Here is an 11969-nt window from a genome sequence, read left to right on the forward strand (position 1 = left end):
CACACCTAGCTCCCCCAGAAAAGACGGACAATTGAAGGGAGTGATAGGACCCTTACACACTCACAACACGATACCTACTCCCACCTCAGCCAACCCCCCCCCCCCCACCACACAACGGCCACTAGCTCCACACAGACCAGGTACAGGTTTGCAAAGCCCACTCACTCACAACAAAGACTTGCAGAACATGATAAAGACAGGAGGCCAGAGGAATGCTGAAAACATTAACAGCAGATAAAACAGCAGGAGGCCAGGAACACAAACAATCAAACAAACACAAAGAATAGGGATGATATCAACAGTCCCAACCAAAGTGACCAGTCCCAAGTCAGCAGATGGGAAGGACATACCCAGAAAGGGAGGGATTTTCAACCCACCCTTTAAAACTCCCCACCGACCAGTAGTAGTTATTGATTTTTCCCTGATGAAGCTACAGCGAGAGCGAAATTGGAGGCTTGTTACCCAGTCACCGGTCCCAGGACTCAGCACATGGGAGGAGTAAATCCAGAAAGGTAGGGACATCAACCTACCCTTTAAAACCCCTTATCGGCTAGAAGTTGAGTAGAGCTGCGAGTTGAACTGCAAGTTTAAATCAGGAGGGTATGGAACTGAGGGGGGTGTACCTGGGACGCCAGGTTTCACCATTGAGCCCTCTGGAGACGTTGTGGGCTTATCAATGAAACGTCGAGGAAGGAGGGTACCCACCTGATGACCCCGATGACGTACCTACCCTACCTTTCACCAGGGAAAAGTTCAGCAAGTGGTCTCCGTAAGCCGGAAAAAACCAAAGACTTGTGGAGCACCTGGGTGTAAACTGTACTAGAGATATTTGATGTTTATAGTTTACTGCACTAGTATTGCATTGTAGAAACTGTACTAGAGATACTTGATGTTTATAGTTTACTGCAGTAGTATTGCATTGTACTAACTGAGCCAGAAATGAGTAATTACATGCAGAGGGGAGGGGATGAGTGTGATTGTTTAACAACAGTATTAATGTGAATCATGACCAGCACAGGAGTCAACCGAGACCGAGAGATTCCTTTGCAGTCGCAGGCAGAGTTATTTATAAAGTGGCCCAGACTCTGCACCACCTGAGGGTTCTGCAAGAAAAGAGCCGACCCCATAAGGGCTTCAGGAAGCAGGGTAAGATATTTATAACAAGGCCCATACTCTGCACCACCTGAGGGTTTTGTAACAGAGCCGACCCCATAAGGGCATCGGGTAGCAGGGTAAGATATTGATAACAAGGCCCAGACTCCGCACCACCTGAGCGTTCTGCAAGAACAGAGCCGACCCCATAAAGGCATCAGGAAGCAGGTTAAGATATTGATAACAAGGCCCAGACTCTGCACCACCTGAGGGTTCTGCAAGAACAGAGCCGACCCCATAAGGGCATCAGGAAGCAGGGCAAGATATTGATAAAATGGCCCAGGCTCTGCACCACCTGAGGGTTCTGCAAGAACAGAGCCGACCCCATAAGGGTATCAGGAAGCAGTGCAAGATATTGATAACAAGGCCCAGACTCTGCACCACCTGAGGGTTCTGCAAGAACAGAGCCGACCCCATAAGGGCATCAGGAAGCAGGGCAAGATATTGATAAAATGGCCCAGGCTCTGCACCACCTGAGGGTTCTGCAAGAACAGAGCCGACCCCATTAGGGTATCAGGAAGCAGTGTAAGATATTGATAACAAGGCCCAGACTCTGCACCACCTGAGGGTTCTGCAAGAACAGAGCCGACCCCATAAGGGTATCAGGAGGCAGGGTGAGATAATGACACAATTTGTAAAACCGGCAAATCCCACCCAGGAAACATTGCAAAAATTGGCCTCTAATGCTGGAACGTGGGTAAAGCCAAACAAACACGACACATTTTAAATGAACATTACCAAAACAGCCTGTGATATGCCCATGACAAAGGAAAGGCCAAACCTCACCAGAAAAGAGAGGGAGACCATGGCAGAGCTGAGGGATAAAAATGAGATTGTGATAAAACCAGCAGACAAGGGGAGCAGTAGGGATACAAATTAATGTCAATATGGGGCCTGCTCCCACTGGGTAATAGACAAAAACAGAGAACAGGGTGACAGGGTGACAGGAGAGACCGGATAGCACAAAGGATAACCTGTGAGCAAAATAATGGGGTGTATGCAGTTTAATGTAAGGAGTGTAACTTACTGTACATAGGCGAAACATGTAACAGCCTCAGAATCAGCCTGACAGGACACCTCAGCAACACATAAAGTCCATACCCAGTAGTTGACACTCCCAGCAGCACGGGACCCAGTCCCTAGAGATCATGGGCCTAGAAACAAACATAAATTAGTCAACCGGGTGTCGGAAGAGTGCAGAGGGGATATGGATTGAAGCGTTAGACGCGAGAGGCCAAGGGCCTCAACCAAGCATAAACTCAAACTTAGGGTGGACCCTGACTGACTCCTAAAAATCTACAGAAGGGCAAGTGCAAAGGTCAACAGATTTGTACGAGGGTGATGAGACCGTGGGCCAGAGCAAAGTGGCAGTACATGGTGAAAAGGAATCTCCAGGCAGAGATCATTGAGCACCAGAGGGCATTTTGTCCCACTGTCCGATAAATCACAACCTAACCCTAACCCTTGGGGGGGAGGGTGAGGAGAGATGGGGGGAGGTGTGGGGGGGAGGTGTGGGGGGGGAGGGAGAGAGGGGGGGGGGAGGGGGGTGGTGAGGAGGGAGGGAGGGGGGAGAGGGGAGGGAGGGGGACCTCCCCTTTTCCCAGTACCCCTCTTTCCCCCACCACCAAGTCCCCTCCGCACGACCCCTGTTGTCCCACTCCCCAGTCCCCATTCTCAGACCCCCCCATTTTCTCTCCCCCAGACACACTCTTAGCATCATTGTTACAAGGGCGAGCTCTTGTCACATGGGCATTTTGACGTCACACGCTGAAGGCAATGGAAAAAACGGCTGGAATCTTTTTTTTTACTAAAACCTCCGTAACTTAAAAAATACACGACCGAATCAAATAAAAAAAATCATTTTCCAGCAGCGTTCAGCGTGGTGATTAAGGCAGTGCAAAAACGGTTCAGCGTTTTTACCGAAATCGGCCGAAATAACTGAGAGAAAAAATGTTTTGACTTTTAAACCTCTGTAACTTAAAAAATACACGACCAAATTAAATAAAAATATCATTTTCGGCAAGCGTCCAGCGGTGTGATTAAGGCGGTGCAAAAATTGTGGCGCTGCGGTTTACCGTTTTGCCGTAATCAGCCGAAATCAGCCGAAATCAGTGATAGAAAGATAGGTACATGTAAATTTAAAACCTCTAAACACCCAATAGCAGCTGTGATAGAAAGATAGGTACATATATACAAGATCTGAGTTTTAATAGTATATAGATAGATAGACTAGCACAAGTGTGCCCGTTGGGCCCGTCCTCGTAGGGTTTCCATTGTAACCGGGAGGGGAGTGGGGGGAGGGAAGGGGGAGGGAGGGAGGAGGGGAGGGGGAGGGAGCGGGGGAGGGGAGGGGGGAAAGGGGGAGAGGGGGGGAGGGAGAGGGGAGGGAGGGGGTAAGGGGGGGATGGGGAGGGAGGGGGGAGGGGAGGGGGGAGGGAGAGGGGAGGGAGGGGGTAGGGGGGGAGGGGGAAGGAGGGGGAGAGGGGAGGGAGGGGGACCACCCCTTTTCCCAGTACCCCTCTTTCCCCGTTGGGCCCGTCCTCGTAGGGTTTAATTGTAACCGGGAGGAGGGGAGGGAGGAAAGGGGGAGGGAGGGAGGAGGGAGGTGTGGAGGGAGGAGGGGAGGGGAAGGGAGGGGGGAGGGGAGGGGGAAGGGGGGGGCGGGGGAGGGAGAGGGGTAGGGAGGGAGGGGGAGGGAGGGGGACCTCCCCTTTTCCCAGCACCTCTCTTTCCCCGTTGGGCCCATCCTCGTAGGGTTTCCATTGTAACCGGGAGGAGGGGAGGAAGGGAAGGGGGAGGGAGGGAGGAAGGAGGTGTGGAGGGAGGAGGGGAGAGGGAGGTGGGGAGGGAGGAGGGGAGGGGGAGGGAGGTGGGGAGGAGAGGGGGAAAGGGGTGGAGGGGGGAGGGAGAGGGGCGGGAGCGGGTAGGGGGGATGGGGAGGGAGGGGGAGGGAGGGGGAAGTGGGGAGGGGGGAAGTGGGGAGGGAGTGGGACCTCCCCTTTTCCCAGTAGCCCTCTTTCCCCGTTGGGCCCGTCCTTGTAGAGTTTCCATTGTAACCGGGAGGAGGGGAGGCAGGGAAGGGAGGGAGGAGGGGAGGGGGAGGGAGGGGGGAGGGGAGGGGAGAGGAGGGGGAAGGGGGGGAGGGGGGAGGGAGAGGGGTAGAGGGGTAGGGGGAGGGAGGGGGAAGGGAGGGGGGAGGGAGGGGGGAAGGAGGGGGGAGGGAGGGGGGAGGGGGACCTCCCCTTTTCCCAGTACCCCTCTTTCCCCATTGGGCCCGTCTTCGTAGGGTTTCCATTGTAACTGGGAGGGGAGTGGGGGGGTAAGGGGAGGGAGGGAGAAGGGAGGTGTGGAGGGGGAGGGGAGGGGGAGGGAGGGGAGGGGGATGGGGGGGAGGGAGAGGTGTGGGGGGGAGGGGGAGGGAGGAGGGAGGGAGGGGGGAGGGGAGAGGGGAAGGGAGGGGGGGGAGGGAGGGAGGGAGGGGATGGGGGGAGTTAGGGGGAGGGGGGAGGGAGGGTGGAGGGAGTTGGGGAGGGAGGGGGAGGAGTTTTAGGAGGGAGTGGGGATGGAGGTGAGAAGGAGGGGGGAGGAAGGGGTTGAGGGGGGAAGGGGGACCTCCCCTTTTCCCAGTACCCCTCTTTCCCCCCACCACCAAGCCCCCTCCGCAACGATCTCTCTTCCCCCAGACACACTCTCAGTGTCTTTTCACAAAATTTCCGGTCACTAAGCTTCCGGTCTTAAGCTCAGGGGTGACCGAGCTTTTGCGGTTGCAGCTTCTAGACTGTGGAACAGCATCCCTCTCCCCATCAGAACTGCCCCCTCCATCCACTCCTTTAAGTCCAGGCTCAAAACCTATTTCTACTCCCTAGCGTTTGAGGCTCATTGAGGAGGTGCTGTGAACTGTTTGCGTGCCACTGTATGTTTCAGTTTTTTCCTTAGTACCTTATCAGATGTACAGCACTTTGGTCAATGTGGGTTGTTTTTAAATGTGCTATACAAATATAATTGACTTGACTTGACCAAGTGCTTCTCATAAAAAAATGTAAATTTGTAAAGAGCAGACACCCAATAGCAGCTGTTTGTCCATTGTGACATCACACGCTGAATACCGCGGGGGGGGGGGGGGGGAGGGGGGTCAGCTCGAGTTCATCTCACAGGGGCATTGTGACATCACAATGAAGATTAATCCGCACCGCAGCGCCCCCTTCTGTCAAAACTTCGATAAATCAGGGGGGGGGGCAGCGCTTTACAACCTCTGTAACTTAAAAAATATACGAACAAATTAAATGAAAATATCTCGGCCGGTCAGACGGGAGGTTGGTGATCAAGGCGGTGCAACGGCGCGACGGTTTACCGTTTTGCCGAAATCACTGATAACTACCCAAACCCAGGATACAAATATATTCATATAGAAGATCTGAGTTTTAATAGTATATAGATAGATAGATAGATAGATAGATGTACTGAACAACATTTTTACATATGGAACGCACTGCCAGGGTTGGTGTTTGAGGCAGATATGATAGTGGCATTTAAGTGGGTTTTGGATAGGTTTATGAATATGTAGGCCATGTAGGTATATGGATTATGTGCAGCTAGATTAAATGGTTTTTGCATCATGTTGGACACAGACATTGTGGGCTGAAGGGCCTGTTCTTGTGCTGTACTGTTGTATGTTCTGTGGGAAAGTCAGGGTAGTAATTTAGATGATGGTGTTATGTTGGAAGCATTTCTTTGACCTGGGGCAGAACCAAGACATTAAATCAATCAGGGGCATTCTATTAAAACATGTTACTTGAATGAAGTAGGCCAGAACACTGATTAAGTGTTAGAGAGAACAAAGCATGAGTTGGAGCATCTAAACTGCCACAAGGTTCAGGTTTAGGTTTATTATTGTCTGAAACATGGTGCTGGAGTCTGGCAATGCTTTGCCTGCTCATCCCAGGGAAGGATCTACTACCATCTGACACAAGCGCTTTGGTCTTCCAAATATCTTCACTATCTGGAAGTAGATTAGGGTTAAGAACCATAAGTCTGAGGTTCTCATTCAATGAATTGCTGAGTAAAGGAGATGAGAACAAATGGTTTAGTCCGTGCTAGAAGAGATGGTGCCGGAAATACACGAAACACAAAATTTATTTTTGAAAGGTAGCTCTGGAAACTGTCTGACAGCAGGTAGCTTCAGTGTGTTCAATATAATGTTTGAGGTTAGACAGAGGGAGGCTCCAGCTCAACCAGAGGAAGAGAACTCAACATGAGGAAGAATGGAAGGCACCTATATTAAAACAGGGAGCACGATTTTAAAAGAAAAACTTTATTTTTTGGATCATTTGGATATCGTCTGGGGCAGAGGTGACATGTACAAGAGTGATGTGTTATACCTGGACTGGAGGGGGACTGATACACAGGTGGTTGCAACTAGGGGGGTTTAAACTAATTTTAGATTGTCACGGGATCAGGGTTGGATCCAAGGCATTAGTGGATTGAGGATTTGAAGAGGTCCTTCTGCAGTTATATTGGGCCCTGGTGAGACCATACCTGGAGTATTGTGTGCAGTTTCAGTCTCCTAATTTGAGGAAGGACATCCTTGCTATTGAGGCAGTGCAACGTAGGTTCACGAGGTTAATCCCCGGGATGGCAGGACTGTCATATGGTTGAAAAGACTGGGCTTATATTCACTGGAGTTAAGAAGGATGAGAGGGGATCTTAGAGAGACGTATAAAATTATGAAAGGACTGGGCAAGCTAGATGCAGGAAAAATTTCCCCAATGTTGGGGGAGTCCAGAACCAGGGGCCACAGTCTAAGAATAAAGGGGAGGCCATTTAAAACTGAGGTGAGAATAAACTTTTTCGGCCAGAGAGTTGTGAATTTGTGGAATTCTCTGCCTCCGAAGGTAGTGGAAGCCAATTCACTGGATGAATTTAACAGAGTGTTAGATGGAGCTTTCGGAGCTAGTGGAATCAAGGGATATGGGGACAAAGCAGGCACACGTTTCTGATTGTGGATGATCAGCCATGATCACAATGAATGGCGGTGCTGGCTCGAAGGGCCAAATGGCCTCCTCCTGCACCTATTTTCTATGTTTCTATTTTCTATATTAGTGAGACAGATGTGAAGTTGGAAGTCAATATAGAGGATAGAGGTCAATCTCAGCAAGTTCACTGGACAGGGCAGGACCTCTGCAGGGAGCAAGGAAAGACTGAAGGATTCAATTGCATTTATTCAAATGCAAGAGGCTTAACAGCAAAGGCGGGTAAATTCTGGGCATGGATTGTTCTGTGGCATTTGGATATTTTAGACATTGCTAAAATATAGCTAATGGAGGGATGTTCCAAAGTACAGCTGCTGCAAGCGGGATAGAGGTAAAGAAAAGATAGGTGGGGAGTTGCATTGTTCATGAATGGGAAATTATGGAGGGATTAACCAGTGTGGCTGTATCGGTAGAGGTGAGAAACAAGAGGGGATTATCAGATCATTTGGATTGTACGATATGACTCAGGTAGTCAACGGGAATCAGAGAAATAAATGTGCAAGGAGAATGCAGAGAGTTGTGAGATAGGAAATGATTCACTTTCCCCTAACATAAACTGCGATTTCAACCATGCTAGGGCTTGGATGGGGTGGAATTTGTTGATTTGTTGGCTGTTCAGGAATTTCTGCTGGGGCAATATTTGGAGGACCCCCCCCTACTGGAGTACTGTCAAATGGGGCAGGACAAGTGACTGACGTTTGAGTGGGGGAGGAGACTGTTTCCCATAATTCCATTCGTTTTTATGGAAAATTATGGAAAAGGTGGATCTGCTCCACCAATGTTCTAAATCAGGTCAAGGCAAAGTCTGGTAGTATTAGACAGGATGTTGCAAAAGTTGATTCGCAAAAGTTGTTTGCAGGCAAAGTGACCCCTGGATGTGACGGCTTTAAAGTGAGTTACTGATATTCAATGAAAGAGTGAAGGGCAAGGCTGGATCCCTGGATGACAAGCAATATTGAGGCTGTGGTCAGACATGGAAGGCATGGGCTTATTCGAGGCAGCTAGGATCAGGTGAGTCCCTGGAGAAGTATCTGCAATGCAGGAATTTAGTAAGAAAGAAATCAGGAAAGCAAAAAGGGTGGATGAGATCATTTTGGTTGAGAAGGTTAAGGAGAACCCAGAGATTTTGTAAGTATATTATGGGAAAAAGAAACTCGGGAGAGAATGTGGCCCCTCAAAGACCAAAGCGGGCAACTATATGGGAGGTGCAAGAGATGGGCGAGGTCATCCATGAGCACTTGTTCTTTGTTTTTCTGGTGAAGTGAACATGAAGACTGGGAACTGAAGTGTTAATGAGGGTGTCTTGAGGACAGTCTGCATTACAGTTCAAGATGTACTGGATGTCTTACAATATACGCATGATTGTTAGTCATGGGTTAGGTGTCAGATGCTAGATGCCTTATTTAAACAGGCCGAGGAGCATCTAGGCATACAAAAAGTAAGCTTGACATCTGTCAAAATGCAACTTGTTCCAATTTATAACTTTAACCTGAACTTGTTCCATCCATTTCCATTACTATTTTTCAACTTGTGGTCCCAAAGTGCTCCTCCATTGACACCTCTCACTTGGCCTGCCTTATTTTCCACAAATAGTTTCTACCTGCTAGGACCGTCTATATATTGTCTGGATATACTTGACAAATTCCACTATATATGAGCCCTTAGCACTATGGTAGTCACAGTCTATGTTAGAAAAGATAAAACCCTTTACTGTGACAACCTTTGCAACTTATTCTTGCAACTCTCTGCAAATCCCAGCATGTTTTTACACTAATTCCAATTGACTAGTCGGTGCCTTTTTTTAATTTCTGAGCTCCACACATATAGTCTCATTGGAAGATTCCTCTGTGTTTTCATGTCAGGCTATTGCCATTATGTTCTGCTGAATCAAAAATGCAATTTCCTCTATTTTCTCCAGCTCTATTCTGCCTCTCGCTGCGATGGAAACTTCAGCTGCCTGTTCTGTTGCTCCCTGAGCTAAATTTCTGTAATCTCTCTTGTACAGGTGACTTCTGTCATTGATAACATTTCATAGATGAAATGCCTTGCCTCTGCTCTCCTTCTGCATGAAGCTCTCCAGTTGCGGCCCGTTTTGTTACCCTGTAATTCTAGTTTTGTTTAATCTTCAAACGGAAACAAAATCAGACACTTTACAGAACAGAGAGAGGCTGAGAACAGTACTGATATCGCCATTAGACCAGCATTCCAGATCTACTTTGAGTTGCGTTTACACTTAATTAATTTGAACATAAGAGTAAACAAATATTTCACTCCATTCTTCATTTCATTTCTGAATTTAGCCTGGGTCACTGCATAAATGCTGGTGTTTGTACAAGAACTCAAAAGCTGGAGCATAGATCCAGCCTGTTGGACTATAAATAAGGGATCACTGAAACTCGTGTGATAAAAAGCCTTGGTGATCCGCACATATAGAAAATATACAACATAGGTCGTCCACAATAGTATAAAACTGCCAGAAATACTGAAGAGTAAAATGACGGATTTGTTGCGGTTGGCGATCTCAGGGTCGTGCTGCTTCTCACCGCTGTTACAACCTCGGAGCCCCTTGCGAACTTTGCTGGCGATTAAAATGTTCCTCACAGTCAAAACATTGAAAAGCAGAATTAAAGCAAATGGGAGCAAGGGAGTGAGAATACGATGGAGCCAAGCGAAGGCTGCCCATGCTTTGGATGCATGGAAGTTTGTTGTTAGGAGGCAGTCCCATTGGACATTGTTGGTTACATATCGAGGTCCAAACGCAAAGTACCAGGGGATACATTTCAAACAGAAGATTGTGCACACAACTGCTATTACCACTGCTGCCGTTGTCTCCGTACAATATTTTGTTTTCAGCTGTTGGCAACAAATGGCAACAAAACGATCAAATGTGAAAGCCACCGTTAACCAGACCGCACAATCCTGGCATGAGGCATACAGAAGAACAATGAGACGACACATTAGAGAGGTATCAAAGAAAGAACCTCGAAAATAGAAATAAACAATCTTATACAGTATGACATCAGAGATAATGACCAGCAGATCTCCAACTGCCATGGACACCAGGTAGTAGGTGATGCCTTTAGTGAGGCCACATTTACCACGGGACAGGATCACAATTGCCAGTAAATTCACTGCAAAATGAGAATAAAACCGAGTTATTGGAGAGATATACAACAGAATAGAACACAATTGCAATAGTTTGTTTAACGCGACCAGGAGACTGGATCGGGAGAAGAAAATCATCGGGAATTCAACGAAAATAATTTGGAAAATAATTATAAATGGATGTTGTATCTTATAAAGAGTGACAGAGACTACAAAGAGAAAGCGAAAGTCGAAAATTGGTCCCAACCTGAAACGTCACCCATCCTTTTTCTCCACAGAGGTTCCAGCACTTTGTATCTATCAAATCTGCATTGTGCGTTTTTCAATGCTTTAATCAACGAATAAATGGTTATGTGTATCACTGAGAAAGTAGCTCACTGGGTTAAAGCAAATGATCTCAAGATACCAAATATCACAAGTACCAAGTGTATGCAGAAGCCGTTAACAATAATCGCTCGACCTGCTCATTCCCCATCAAGATTAGTTATGAACTGGTAAATTATGCTACCAAGGTTGGAGTATTGTTTCAGATAATCTTTTTAATGTTATTTTTTACTTGGCCAAGATTAATCTAGATAAATTCCAATAGATATTTGGATTTCGAAATGTGGGTAAGAACAGTTTAGAAATTGATGGGGTTAATAATGATTTCCTGCACCAATTTGTGAATACAGCTTATATTTGTCAAATTAGATAAAATAATTGAAAACAAATGAATGAAAACCAAAGTTCCAGAGGGCGTAGCAGTGGAGAGAAATAGAAAGATTACGTTTTGGGTGGGGACGCTTCTACAGACTGAATTTTTCACACCGAAGAAGGGTCCCGACCCGAAACATCGTCCATCCATACCCCTCCACAGACACTACCTGGCCCAATGAGTTTCTCCAGAACCTTGATTTTTGATCAAGGTTCCCGCATCTGCAGTCTCTCGTGTTTCTAAATGAGCACATATGTATTTCGTACAGCTATTGAAAAGGCATGTAATAAGCTGAAGGGCAAAAGCCTGTTGGCAACGTACACAAATAGAACAATGCAGACGTAAGTTTAAGAATGAGGATGAATCGGGAAAGTTCTGGTCGACCTGAGACATCCCTCCTCTATCCACAGATGCTGTGTGGCCTGCTAAATATCCCCACCATGTTCAGCATCGATTTCACAATCCCAGCATCTGCTGCTTTGAATTTTGCTCCAAAGTTAGCAAAGTCAACATTGCTGTTTCTCGCGGTATGCTCAGAATAGTGGGGAGCACCGCCAGTTACAATGGGAAACCAAGTAACAATGCCAACGTTTGTAGATTCTAAATAGACCACGCACTGCAGAAATAAGTTTACATAATTAACTATGGCTTACCAAGAATACCAAAGGCTGCGAGGACCGGGTAGTAAACAAAATCAAGCGGGTGAATCAGATCTTGTCGGTGCATCTTGATTGAACAGTAGTGATTACTGGATCCGACTTACATATTCAATGGCAATTATATTTATACATAGAAATACCTGCCAGTGGGGCCATTAGATGTCTCAGCAGTTAGATTAGTTACAGTCGCCTAAACAAACAAATTTCCCAAATAGTTGTGATAATTTTGCTGAATAGGATTTTGAAATCTGATATTTGAAGTTATGAATATCATAATACCTCAACCTTCTGCAGTCCAAGGAATAGAGTCCTAGCCTGTTCAACTTC

General features: G+C 47.2%; 1 protein-coding gene across 1 annotated transcript; it reads right to left on the bottom strand.

The window, feature by feature from the left end:
• Positions 1 to 9392: 9392 nt before the first annotated feature.
• On the bottom strand, positions 9393 to 11709 carry LOC144590075 (putative G-protein coupled receptor 139). The gene is made up of 2 exons (XM_078394941.1): positions 11637 to 11709; positions 9393 to 10312 (listed from the first exon to the last, which is right to left on the bottom strand). Exons 1-2 carry the CDS (start codon positions 11707 to 11709, stop codon positions 9393 to 9395), a joined length of 993 nt encoding a protein of 330 aa, XP_078251067.1.
• Between the last annotated feature and the right edge of the window lie 260 nt (positions 11710 to 11969).

Source organism: Rhinoraja longicauda, unplaced genomic scaffold, assembly GCF_053455715.1.
Source record: "Rhinoraja longicauda isolate Sanriku21f unplaced genomic scaffold, sRhiLon1.1 Scf000119, whole genome shotgun sequence".
In the NCBI taxonomy this organism is placed as follows: domain Eukaryota; kingdom Metazoa; phylum Chordata; class Chondrichthyes; order Rajiformes; family Arhynchobatidae; genus Rhinoraja; species Rhinoraja longicauda.